The sequence below is a fragment of the Syngnathoides biaculeatus genome, chromosome 1, assembly GCF_019802595.1.
Source record: "Syngnathoides biaculeatus isolate LvHL_M chromosome 1, ASM1980259v1, whole genome shotgun sequence".
NCBI lineage: Eukaryota > Metazoa > Chordata > Actinopteri > Syngnathiformes > Syngnathidae > Syngnathoides > Syngnathoides biaculeatus.
In genome coordinates this window covers 1,059,701-1,073,250 of record NC_084640.1, presented here as the reverse complement: position 1 = coordinate 1,073,250, position 13,550 = coordinate 1,059,701, and the positions used below count along the sequence as shown (strand labels likewise).

Here is a 13,550-nt window from a genome sequence, read left to right as displayed (position 1 = left end):
CCAGAAGGCATCGGAACATATTATGCACATTCGAGTCAGACTGAATACTACTGAGGTTTTCAACACACTGCACAGGGATTCAATCAGGAAGCAATGGTTGCAGTTCAATGTCTGCATAGCTCTGAGCTCGGCGAAGGTTATAAATAGTCTCTTTTTTTTTCCACTTGAAGGAACAGCTCAGTTCACCACATCGCAGTTTAGAATGAACCTGATATTGCTCATGTTTTCATGCGGGGTGTGAGGTTGGAATGTTGACTATTCCGGTTGTGACATTTGATGTGATCAACCACACAATGGTGAGGAACAAGGAACAACATGGGGGAGCGGGGGGATCTTGCATTATGTGACTTTACTTCTTGACATCTGACTGTCTCACTTCAGAGAAACTGCATTAGTCGGATTTTTCCTATTACCGAGTCATGTTTAACTGATAACTATTCAATGTAGTGCAGCGTGCTGCAGCAGCTTCACCCTTTGGGTAGCAGCCTAGCCTAGCTTTGCATGCTAGTGCACATGCTATTGGTCGTATAGAAACATGCTGCCATTCTGTTGGTATGGGGAAGCAATTTAATTACTGTAAGTTAGCACCCATTATTCCCACCATGTTGTAATGTTGGTTTGACTTGAAAGATTAAAATACCTGATCTGACTAATGCGCTGGTTTCCAACTTTTACGGATACAAGACTCAATCACGCCAACAGACAAAAATGTGACCAAAAAAAAAGAACATGCGTTAAGTAGTATATGTACTTACTACCATCTAACAGATGGCATAAATAGATGGACAAAAGACACTATATTTTTTGAGCAATTAAGTACAAAGGTATATACAGTAAATCCTTCCATCCATACATTATCTGAGCCACTTATCCTCACTAAGTTCACAGGAGTGCTTAAGCCTATCCCAACTATCTTTAGGAAGGAGGCAAGGCACATAAAAAACAAAACAAACATTTGCACTCACAGTCACAGCTATGGGCAATTTAGAGTCTCCAATTAATGCATTTTCACAGGAGGAAATTGGAGTGCCCGGAGAAAAGCCACGCAGGCACGGGGAGAACATGCTAATTCCACACAGGCAGAATCAGGATTTGAACCGCGGTCCTCAGAACTGTGGGGCAGACACTCTCCAGCTGTTCCACCGTGCAACACACACACACACATTCAAAATTTCATGAAGCAGTACTTTTCAAAGGTCACACTCGATGGCTATAAGGCCACCCGAGGGAAGATTGCATAATTCTTTCCCCATGATATTTGCTTCATCCTCAGTCATCTTAATCCAATTTCTCCCCAATAAGGATGAGGAGATGCCCCTTACTGTTATTATGACTGAGCAGATGTAATCCTACACCACAGACCGTAATAAACATTTTTATTCCACTAATTCTATTGCTCCACTAAATCCGGGAATGGATTTGAAATGACTTTTCTGAATGGATGCACAGCCAAGTGGGGCAGGACATTAAGGCGTGTTGATGTACTTAGGCAGAGAGGCAAATGAACAAACTCAGCCACAGGCGTAAACAACTGCCTTGGCCAGACCTGGGGTGCACTTTGAGGCTCTGTTTTGCTGCCTTCATCAACAGCATTATGCATTTAGTTTGGTTCAATGTGATGCTTTTCCCCCAAATATCACATGGCCTTCCCAAAGTGTTGCCTTGACTGACAATTTGTCATAATTATTTCACTATATTTTACCATGCAGCAAAACACGATGAATTTCTGAATGAGAAGGACTCCATTAGGACTCAAGGAGGAAAAACAGGTACTTAACACCAGGGAGTGTAGTAATCTATAAATAATGTACTACTAATTTATTAATGATAGGTCTGATGGTCATCTGGATGTGATTGTTAATGCATCAGTCTCTGGAAGTAATTAAGGCTTCTGTCTCAACTAGGTGGCTCTCAAAAGAAAATGTCAGCCATGTGAAGGTGAGAGATGCTATAGTATGCTTGTCTGTGCAGTGTTATTCTGCTCAATGTGACTCGGGCGTTCTAATGTAAATTGGACCTCCAATCCCATAAAAAAAAAAAAAATTAGGAATTGATCAGAAAATATTTTCAGTTCAGACAGAAAAGCTGAGCAAAAAGGAAGCCGCAAAGGGGAAAGGAGATGCAAAGGTACAAATCTGCTAAACGTAGTACTTTCAGGAGCACAGTGGTATCTATAAGTCTTACACGTATGCCCGGTGGGGTCTTTCCATATTATTCCGTCATTCATCAAAACTTCTTTAGCTTGAGAAACGTTGAAACTTGAGTGTCTAAATGAAAAGCACTTATCGCCGTCTTGTCTTCTACCTTGTCAGTTTTAAAACGTGCGTTTTAAAGCTTGAAGTGACATTGATCCCAGCAGAACTGGGGATTTTAGTCAGGTTTTCAAAAGTGGTCTTTGCTTTTTCAAAGCTAAATATTGTCTTCGCATGTGTTACAAATGATGAAACAGTTGACCTATATTTCATGTCTTAGGGGTTGGAAGAGTCGTGGGACACAAGAGTCATGCCGCAGAGGTATTTTATTTTCCTTCAGCATGTCAAAAGACAACTGAATTTATAAATTAAGACATTTGTGAGATCCTCTGACACAAGCAGATGGTATCATCCGCTACAGAACTATATTAGTGCTTTGGCGAAGGGCTGACGTGCAATACCCTGTAAAACATGTTTATATTGATATGTAGTACTGTGCTCACATTCCATCAATTTCTTTATTTTCTTGCCGGTCACTACTTATTTTTGGCAGAGCTGCCAGCTATTTCGTTTCAACGGAGGGTGACATCATCAGCAAAGCTTCTGTCAGTGACGAGCAATACTTGTCAACGCTTCTTCACGCCGTGTGGAGGAGATGTGGTCAAAAGCGAAAGGATTTCTTTTTAATGACTGATCCTTCCAACAGCTGAGGAATGCTATGTAGATAAATCTGAATTACATTCTGGTTTATGAATGTATCCTGTTTACATGGCAACACAAAAAAAAAAAAAAAACCTAACCGATGTGAACTACTTACTTGTGGTATGTAGAGTAGCTGGAAATTATACTAAAGTATTGGTAAGAGGAAAGCGTAATAGGACTTAAGTAAAAAGTTGTCTACCAAACTTCATGACAGTTTAGGTGATTTTAGCCAGTGATTATTCAGATCATGACCTCTGTTCAATATGATGAACGAAATGATCCATAAGGGATCAAATGTGTTGGTACCATTCATCTTCAAAATTAAACCACAACTCTTAAAACAGCATCTAATTAAGCATACTAATGAAACAATACATAAACATCTTCCCAACACCAAATTTAAATGAACCACTTGCCATCTTATTTAAACCTTCATGGCATTATTATATAGTGGCATAGTTTGAAGGAAAGCCAAACTAAGAAAATATCATGATTTCCAAGCAAGTCGGTACATTATTCCATGTGAGTGCAAGAACTAAACATATTTTAAAAGACATCTTAGAAATAATATTTGAAGTAGCTGAATTAAAGGATCAGATCCATGATGCAGTCGTTTTAGTCATTTGCGTGTTCACAGAAAACATTTTAATCGTGTCTCTGTATTCAATGGCACCGATGCATGTCCGTGTTGGGACAGGGCAACAACAGCAACAAAAGTTTTGAAACGTCATCATGCCTTGGAGACGAACAAGACTGTCAAGTTCAGGTGCACCGACTAAAATCCTTCTAAGAAGATGTACAGTATTTGTGGCTTGGTAGGAAGGTATGCAGTGGAGGCTCATTCCAGTCATACAAGCATGCAAAAAAAAAAAAAAAAAAAACCACAACACTAGGTCACATGCCAGGAAATTTTTTGCACTGAGGTATAGTTTCAGCGGTTTGTTTTTAATTCAAACGTACCTCTCATCGGATTCTGAATCCATAAGATCCCCCCGATAAGGTGAGGAGACCTGCCGAGCATCGCAAACCACAAACAGTCCAGAAGATTCCAGCACCTCTCTCACATCGAGTGTCCTCACAGATTCATCTTATGTTCTCCCAATTACAGGGGACATGCTCCACATGTTAAGACCACCTGCTGCGGGATGGGCTCGACTAGTCTGGGGGAAAATGTTCACGCGCACGCACATCGTGCACGCAGAGTGACATCACAAAAAGGCAAAGTGCGGTGCCTTTCCAAATAAAACGCTCAATAAGTGGACTGGCAGGGGTCCTCCAAGGAGATGGTTATGCAAAACAAGCCCCACTGTGCTCGGCTGCAGACCTGTTAACCACCGATTATGTGCTGTCACTCTGCAAAAACGATCACGCGCGTGATGGGCAACAATAGAGCGAGCGAACGCGCGCGTGCACGAGCAAGATTAGCCAGCACAGTGATGCGGAAAGAGGAAAAAGACAAAGCGTCACCCAATCACGAGCTTTCACAGTTGAACTGATCCAAGTCTGCCCACGCAGCCAAGCCTTCCTTGTCATCGCTGTGACTTTTGACCATTTCCTCTTCTTTTTTTTTTTGTATAGAACGAACAGATGACAATATAACCGCTTACCTTCGAGAGCCATAGCGTCAGTCCACGAATGAGGGCATCACTCACAAAAGAGCCGGAGAAAATGCCAAAGTCAACGCTTTCTCATTCTACCTGGTTCAACCGTTTTATCGTTTGATTGCTGCGGGCAAACCAGATTGCACATCAACTGCAGCCGCTTCTCAAAGCATCATGGGAAATATAGTCTAAGAGCAGAGGACTAGCTAAGAAGTAGCCACACACTGCTGGGTTTGGAATTATTATGCAAATCATATTTTTTTAAATCTTATTTTAATATATAAAAATGAGAGTTGATTGGAATAATTCTCAAACCATCAACTCTCACAATATATCTCAAACGTTTTTTAACAAACCTCCCCGAGATAATATTAAAACAAAATTAACATAACTTAAATGCACTGCTCCAAATGATTTCCTATGTCAATTTCTTGATATTTTCCAGGTTTTTAAGAATCGATAATCACATTTTTTGTGAAATTGCTGCATTAGAAGGTTATATTTATCGAAATCAGTCAAATCCATTCGATCAAAAGCATAAGTCTACATTTGAACATAGACAGAATAGGAATTCTCAAACTGTAAAAATCTATGAACGATTTTAACACTTTAATTGTAAAGAAATGCACATATTTGTTTATTGCAAAACATTCAAGGGCCGATTTACCATTCATTGATTATTTTGAGGGACAAAATTTATTTTTACGGCCTATTGTTTAAAAATCAAAACAATGAAGGTGAGATCATCACATTGCCTGGTCATGTGCTTCTATCTTTGTTTATCTTGTATTCTTTGACGTTTGTCAGAACATACGCTTTTTTTAAAAAAAAAAATCCAAGATTCCAGTCACACCAGTCGAGTTTAGTTCATATCGAAACACTTCCTTTTACACTGAAGGCAAACCTGTTCCCCAAATCATTCTATGCAAGTAAGACGCTTAGAAAATTTTCAGGCATACTTCATTTATATCAGGAAATTGTGTTACTCCTGAAAAAAATAGCTTTAAACTGAATAAAAAAGAATGGAAAAATACAAATGAAAGACTTATATTCCAGCAAATGAAAACTGCCACACATGCAGAAATTATTATTCATTATTCTTTTTGTGATCCATTTTATGGCATATTAAATATGTAAATGTATACCATTGATTGGCAATTCTTGTAGGGAAATGTGACAAAACTATTCAGTCTCATGAATCATCTTTAATTTGATGAAGCCAGTTAAAAGCAAAGAAAAACAATTACCCACTGGAATACATTTGTTCAGTGCAAGATTACTGGTAATGCTTCAAATCAAGAAAAATTTAAAGTAAGAATTCTTGAATTAAGTTTTATAGAAGAGGAAAGGTTAGGTTAAAATTAGAGATAATAGTGAGGTACGCCCCAATGTGATCCGAAGAAAGTGAAGCCGTTTCTGTACTGGCCGCTGAGTAGACGGAGCTGAGTTTCTTTGCTGTCGGCGTACATGTTGAAGGTCGTGCCGCGGGGTTGACCCGCGTGCAGAGTTCGCCCCTTACTAGTGACGAACACGATTGACTGCAAGACGTTCGTGTACTTTCCAGAAACCTGAATGATGGTTTCATCCTTGTACAACAGAATCTCCTTGGCCGTGCCTTCTTCCTTGCCAACTACTGGAGACCAGATTGGACCGTATCGGAATTGAATTCTGATGGAGAAACAAATCAAATAAAGCAGGCATGTTATTATAATAATAATAACCAAAGGGATCAATCAGATCACATTTGTTTAATATTTACCCAGTGAAGTAATTGCTGTATCTCTCCCATACCCGGATAGCTGTGATGGGACCGTCTCCAGAGAGGGTGAATGAGTCACCTCCGCCCGGGCCCACGGGTGTACTAAATGAATACAACTCAGCCTGGAGTGAAACTAAAAAAATGAAAAACAAAACAAAAACACAGAAATGAGGAAAGGAGGACCCAATTAATTGTGTTTGTATTGAGATGAACTTAATAGTTGTGCACCAGCGTAATGAATTTGAAATCCAATTTCAGTCCATCCAAATAGCATTGCATTTTGTGAACATTGGTTAATATAGACCTTTCTGGACAAAACCTTATTTCAATTATGCTCTGTTTTACACTGCTGTTAAATTTTTGTGCCAATATTTTTGTCCAGTAGTGTACTAAAATGCGTGCCTTGGCTTAAAGACCAAAGTATGGAAACTACTATCTATCTATCTATCTATCTATCTATCTATCTATCTATCTATCTATCTATCTATCTATCTATCTATCTATCTATCTATCTATCTATCTATCTATCTATCTATCTATCTATCTATCTATCTATCTATCTATCTATCTATCTATCTATCTATCTATCTATCTATCTATCTATCTATCTATCTATCTATCTATCTATCTATCTATCTATCTATCTATCTATCTATCTATCTATCTATCTATCTATCTATCTATCTATCTATCTATCTATCTATCTATCCCTAACCCAAAATCCCTAACCCTAACAGTTATAACCCTAAATCTGTTTTTAATTCCCCAGTGGGATATTTTGAAAAGTGGTCAAGGAAGAAAAAGAAAAACTAAATTCTTCAAATCTTGGAGACACAGAGTGTTTACTTCCCAAATACATGTCATCTGTATGCTGGACAATTAAACAAACTTACCATCAGGAAATGTGAAAAGCATGAGAAGAGTGACAATTGGAATAGTATTCATTCTGTAAAAAAAATAAATGAAAAAAATGATACTGGAAGTACATATACAGTGAATATATATTGAATTACTTGTTCCATTTTGGATAATGTATAATGTGTCTTTAAGGAGCCTCAGTTATTACCTGTGTTATTCCTCACAACAACTGGCCTTTACCTGTTAAATAATCAGATTACAACATAGCATACATATCAAACTCATTTGCATCAATATATGATTAGAAGCTAATTTGCAATCACAAACTGTCCAACCGTAATTATTTGTCAAATAACAAATAAATTCTACTCACAGAGTTTTACATGGAAGTGCTCAAAGATCAGCGTGTGCAGCTCTGGTTCTTCCTTTTCTAATGTGAGAGCAGGTTTAGAAACACGCCTTGAGTATGCCGGAGCCCATTGCCCATAACAGACTGTACATCCTGGTTGAAGCAAGACCAAGGAAATAATTAAAAAGTCTCAGAAGGTAGCTTTTCTGGTCTGCCACCGTCAGCACCTGATGACTGAAAAAAGATATAACTATGATAATTATAGGTGTGGCTGAGTGAGTCATCGTCATTGTTTTCTTCGCAAGCGGAGGAACAACCCTGAAACAAGTTTTCGGCTTCCGCAGTCAATTTGTGTACTACTACTACTGTATGCTATGGATTGTGAATTAGCAAGCGGGTAAACAGCTAAGGTATTGGAGGAGTGAAAAAAAGATAAAATCATTTCTCGAATGCTTAAAGGGTTTTATTGGGTTGTAATTATGGGGGGAGGGAATGACAGCAATATAAAACAAACATATCTGTTGAAAGAAAAATAATTGGTGAATGATTATGTGACAGGAAAAATACATATAACATATCATAACCCTCCCATTGGACCACAACAAACAGATGAGCTCACGATTCTCAGTTTTGACATAAGATAAACATTAAAAAAAACATAAAGGTAAGTTTGAGCTTTACTTGTTCACCGTTTCACAAAAATTTAAGTTTAGTATATTTGAAGCAGATGGCACGGTGGTGCAGCAATAGAGTGTTAGCCTCACCGTTCTAAGAACTGCGGTTCAAATCCTGGCACCGGCTGTGTCGAGTTTGCATGTTCTCCCCGTGCTTGCGTGGGTTTTCTCTGGGCACTCCGGTTTCCTCCTACATCCCAAAAACATGTATCAATTGGAGACTCTAAATTTCTTATAGGTGTGATTGTGAGTCCAGCTGTTGTCTCTCTCCATATTACCTGTGATTGGCTGGCAACCAGTTCAGGCTGTACCCTGCCTCTGCTGTGATTGGCACTAGCACTCCCGCGACCCTTCTGAGGATAAGTGGCTCAGAAAATGGGTGGATGTATGGATATATTCGGAGCTTGGTGTGGCACTTTCACGATGAACCTAAATTAATGAAACTTTCATTTGATCTCCAAATTTTGAGGCTTATCAAGAAATCTTACCCCGAATGGGAATAGTATCCCAAACTTTTTGTGATTAGCTTACCCTGTACATTTTGTACCGTATGTACAGTAACCATACATGAATTCTACCATACATTGACTCTCAGGTCCTTGCAGACATGCTGTAAGCCGTACAGTATGATTCATGTGTGCATTGTGTGGTTTCTGTTTAAAGGGGAAAACCACTCATTGAAAATAATGTATAAGATAGGTCATGTCAATAGTACTGTACCTTTAAAATAAAGATTTTCATCAGATATCATTTAAGGTTGTTTATGTCAGCAATATATCTGTTAACTACAATTGAAAACATACATTTCATTTTTTGTCTTACTGTCTGAAGTCAAATCAGATTTAACATCTCGTGTTTCAGGTCTGTCAGGTTCACCAAAATTATTTAATTTTGTTAAATGACACAATAATGAAAGAGAGAATTTCTCAGATAATTTTACATAATTATTTTTCAAGGGCAAAAGTTATCATATAATTCCTTCGTCTGGAATAGCATATCATTTGAACATCATAACTTGGGTCAAACGTTTCAGGTAACCTTCCACAAGCTTCTAATAATACTTTGCTGGAATCCTGGCCCGTTGCTCCAGACAGCACCGGTGTAACTGAGTCAGGTTTGTCGGTGCCTTGCTCGCAGACGCCTTTTCAGATATGCCACAAATTTTCGATGGGATTTAGATCAGGGCTTTGTGATGGTTGTTATCATTAAGCCACTTTTTAACCACTTTGACAGAATTCTGAGGGTCACTGTGCCCATCATTTGCGCCAAGTCTTAGCTTCCGGGCTCATATCTTGAGATGTTGCCTTAATATCTCCATGTAATGTTCTTTCTTCATGATGCTGTCTATTTTATGAAGAGCTCCAGTTCCTGAGGCAGCAAAACAGCCCCACACCATGATACTGCCTCCTCCGTGCTTCACAGTTGGGATGGTGTTCAGTTTTCCAAGTTTCTCTATTTTTTCTTCAGATGTAACGTTGGTCATTGCGGCCAAAAACCTCCACTTTAGTTTCATCAAACCACAGAACATGCCTCAAGAAGTTAAGACCTTTGTCTTGTTGTCTTTTTGAAAAGAGTAATCTGTGTGTTTTATGTTAGTTGATAAGTAATGGCTTCATTCTTGGTCAGTGACCTTTTAGCCCGTGAGAGTGCAGGACTCCTTTCACTGTAAATACTATCCCTTTCTTACAACCATCATGCATCTTCACAAGGTCTATAGCTTTTATTATGGAGTTGATTAACATATGTCGAACCAAAACACGTTAGTCTCTGGGTCACAGAGCACGTCTTCTTCCTGAGTAGTGTAATGGATAGACATTCGCATGATTTTTATACTTCTATATAATTGTTTGATCGGATGAACATGGCACCTTCGGGTATCTGGGAATTGTACCCAAGAGTGAGCCAGACTTGTAGAGCTCCACGAGTCTTTTGATTTGATTGCCATTTTTTTTCTTTTTAATTTTCCCATGATTTCAAACAAGGAAGCAGAGTATTTTAGGTGTGGCCTTAAATACATCCCCAGGTGTGAAGTCAATTAACCCACATGTAGTCAGTTAACCTTTCATGAGCTTCAAAGCCATGAACTCAGCATCTGGGCTTCCCCTTGTGCTTTAACGACAGTACTTTTTGTGTATGTAAACTTTTGACATTGAAGAAAATAATATAGAATTCTTTAAGAAATGTTGTCTCTCGTTATTGTGGCATATAACAAAACTAAATAATTCTGGTGAACCCGACTGACCTGAAACAGGACAGGTTATGTCTGGGTTGAAACTTGGGTGAGACAAAAAATGAAAAGTGTTTTTGCATAATGTATACATTCTTCTGGATTCAACAATACATATTGTAAATCACTGTTTGCACTGTACTGTGAAACTGAGATCATTGTACTTCAATAGGCATTTATATTTTTTGAAAGATAAATGACAACACACTTTAATAGTTCATAGTAAGCCTAGTTAGACAACTATACATTATATTAAAATTTCAGTCTTTGATTTCTAAATGTTTAATTGGAAATTTACTGGGGCTTCAAAGCTACTTACAAAACAATATAATTATTACAAAAATAACAACTGAAGCTGGGTGATACAACAGCTTTGACAATGTTTGATTACCAGGTTCGATCGTTAATTAGATGTTAACTATTTCACACGTTCGCTATGCGAAGAGACGTAATCAGGGTACAAAATGATGAAGCATCAACAGGGAAGTAGAAAGATTAAATTGGAACATTTCCAACAAAGATGATGCCTGTATTACAAGAGTTTACGAGTTGTTTCGTGAGAATCAGAGACAACAGCCCAGTGGGCCCCAATGGCGGTGATGGCTCCGTGGACCCGGCCGCTGAGGAACCGCAGTTCAGCCTTCTCATTGGTCGGATACATGTTGAATGTGTGGCCCTGAGGTTGGCCCGCAAACAGGGAACGGCCCAGGTTGGTGGTGAAAACCAGACTTTGTATGTAGTGGGCATACTTTCCGGAGAGCTGCACGATGGCCTCGTCCTCAAACAAAATCATCTCCTGTTGTTGGCCGTAAGTGTAGCCCGTAACGTTGGTCCATGTGTAGCCATAGCGAATTTGGAGGCTGATGAAGAGGAATAAATAAGTACAATGAATCAAAAAGGCATACATGGTCATAGTGTTACACCTTTATTATGCACTTATTCTTCAGTGGCCTGTGCCCTAGTCAACCTTTTATAAAAGATAAAGAAAACACATATTAATAATAAATTGGGAAATGCTATGATAAAACAGTTGTTCAGGATGGATTGAAAAGACATTTTTTGTGAAGGCTAAGCAGCTTGGAAAATGGATGGAATGGAGTAGATTATTTTAAACACATTTATAGAGCGATTGAAGTCATGTTTTTAAAGTGGTCATCTTTTATAGTTAAATACTAAAAATAGAAAATAGTGATTGATAGTTTCAATTTTAAGACCATACCATTGAAGATCTTGCCAAAATTGCCATCCATCCATTTTCTGTACCGCTTATCCTCACATGGATCACCCATCAAAATTATTTTTGGGCAAGACGTGCGGCACACCATGAACTGGTCATCAGCCAATCGCAGGGCACATATAAACAAACAACCATTCACACTCTCATTCACACCTACAAGCAATTTAGAGTCGTCAATCAACCTACCATGCATGTTTTGCGATGTGGGAGGAAATTGGAGTACGGAGAAAACTCACGCAGGCAAGTGGAGGACATGCAAACGCCACAAAGGTGGGCGGGGATTCGAACCCTCATCTCCGAACGGTGAGGCAGATGTGCTAACCAATCGTTCATTGTTCCACTTTCATATGTAATGGCTTTGCAAATAAAAATACAGGATCTCGATCTTAATGTTCAAAGTACCTTTGAGTTAGAGATAGAACTAAGTGTGAAGTACTCATCAAAGTGTTTCAAGCAAGTTTTTTTTGTGTGTGCCTTGATTCAATTTAACCTCTGGACTAGCATGACCTGAATGAGTGAGAATTTCCACAGAAATATAACAAATGATATTCCCCAATTATGATATGTCACATTGATTGAATTTGTTTTTGAAATGATCTGGCATTTATCAGCTGTTACTGAGTAACAAGTCACAAAACAGTACACACTCATTCAGGAGTGTATTTCAGAGTGTATTTCAGTATTTCATGAGTGACCCTTAAAGGATTCAGAAAATATTTCGCAACTGTCCAAATAAAACAATGCATGAAATGAAATATATCAGACCCCAAAGAAATTTTTGTTTTGGGTTGACAAGATACAATCGAAACAATGTTTGGATTTTCTCTATTTTCACTGCCTGCTTATGCTCCGCCGAATGCGTTAGTTATTCACCCATAGATGTAGTTATTGTTGGCCTCCCACACTCGGACTCCGGTGATCCTTCCATTGCCGGTGATTGCGTATGAGCGCCCCTGCCCTGAGCCCACTTGTGATGAAAATGAATAAGACTGGTATTCATTTTGGTCTGCAAAAAAATAAAAAAATAAATAAATAAAAAAACTAACTAAATAAAAATACAGTTGTTTTAGAATACAATGTTTAGTGTGCAATATTATGTAGATGTGCAACAATGAGGTAACAACAGGTAACAAAAATATCAGTTTATCTCTTGTTCATGTGCAGACTTACAATCACCGAATGCTGTGACTGCAAGGAGTGGCAGAAGAACTAAGGCCTTAAAACCCATTCTGTGTAAACAAAGAATAAGGGGTAAAAAACACTTAATTAATGTTTTACAATATCGGAGAAATAGATTTCAGCCTCACCTGCCTTCTGTTCCGTAGTTTTCTCTTTAATTGGAAAAAAACGGCAACAAAGGAACCAAAGTAAAACCATTAAATTTGAATCCAGGAACCCAGAAAATAATTGCCAGTTTTTTGATTCAACTTACCAATTGCGTGTCGGTTCACAGTAAGGATGTTCCTGCATTCGTCCACCGGGCTAAACTGTGAATACACTTTCATTCCATGGCAGTTTATTTATAGTGGCAATCTTTTATACTACTTCCTTCAAGTAGATGTCGAGACACAAGTGGGAGGAGGCGCTACCGACGCTTAGAGGCGTGTCAGGTATGTTTTAACTCCAAATCAGCAGAGCTATCATGCTGAACCTGTCCTGTCTTTGTAGCTTTTGACATTTCTTTTAAACGTGACATCACTTCCTCATTGCTTTTTTTGTTGTGGTACGTGTCCATCCATCCATTCATCCATCCATCCATCCATTTTCTGAGCCGCTCATCCTCCAATTAGCAAAAACTGGGATCAGATCCAAGGAAATTCTTTTTCGGATCGATGAGACCAAAGTCCAGCTGCATGGATGTGCTGCTATTCCAAAAATGTTGGTCGCTCCAAAAACAACAATGCTCTAGCATCGTGTTTTCGTAGTATTGATCCTAAAATGAAACTATTGA

The 13,550-nt window shown here is 38.6% G+C and overlaps 3 protein-coding genes across 4 annotated transcripts in view; all 3 read right to left on the bottom strand.

The window, feature by feature from the left end:
- The window catches only part of samd12 (sterile alpha motif domain containing 12), a 77,565-nt gene extending 72,886 nt beyond the window's left edge, over positions 1–4,679 (bottom strand). The window contains exon 1 of one of the 2 annotated variants that reach the window (XM_061816103.1): positions 4,502–4,679. In XM_061816103.1, coding sequence (XP_061672087.1) covers positions 4,502–4,514 — 13 coding nt within the window. In that variant the 5' untranslated portion in view covers positions 4,515–4,679. Of the gene's footprint in view, positions 1–3,854; positions 4,281–4,501 lie in introns of those variants that run through there. The other variant, XM_061816026.1, reaches the window with a different exon arrangement.
- A 478-nt stretch (positions 4,680–5,157) lies between these two features.
- LOC133503495 (zymogen granule membrane protein 16-like) lies at positions 5,158–7,673 on the bottom strand. Its single transcript, XM_061825181.1, has 5 exons — positions 7,486–7,673; positions 7,321–7,352; positions 7,148–7,200; positions 6,255–6,387; positions 5,158–6,163 (listed from the first exon to the last, which is right to left on the bottom strand). Exons 3-5 carry the CDS (start codon positions 7,197–7,199, stop codon positions 5,857–5,859), a joined length of 492 nt encoding a protein of 163 aa, XP_061681165.1. The 5' UTR covers position 7,200; positions 7,321–7,352; positions 7,486–7,673; the 3' UTR covers positions 5,158–5,856.
- A 3,030-nt stretch (positions 7,674–10,703) lies between these two features.
- LOC133503488 (zymogen granule membrane protein 16-like) lies at positions 10,704–13,103 on the bottom strand. Its single transcript, XM_061825169.1, has 5 exons — positions 13,032–13,103; positions 12,907–12,930; positions 12,770–12,828; positions 12,473–12,605; positions 10,704–11,222 (listed from the first exon to the last, which is right to left on the bottom strand). Exons 3-5 carry the CDS (start codon positions 12,825–12,827, stop codon positions 10,895–10,897), a joined length of 519 nt encoding a protein of 172 aa, XP_061681153.1. The 5' UTR covers position 12,828; positions 12,907–12,930; positions 13,032–13,103; the 3' UTR covers positions 10,704–10,894.
- Between the last annotated feature and the right edge of the window lie 447 nt (positions 13,104–13,550).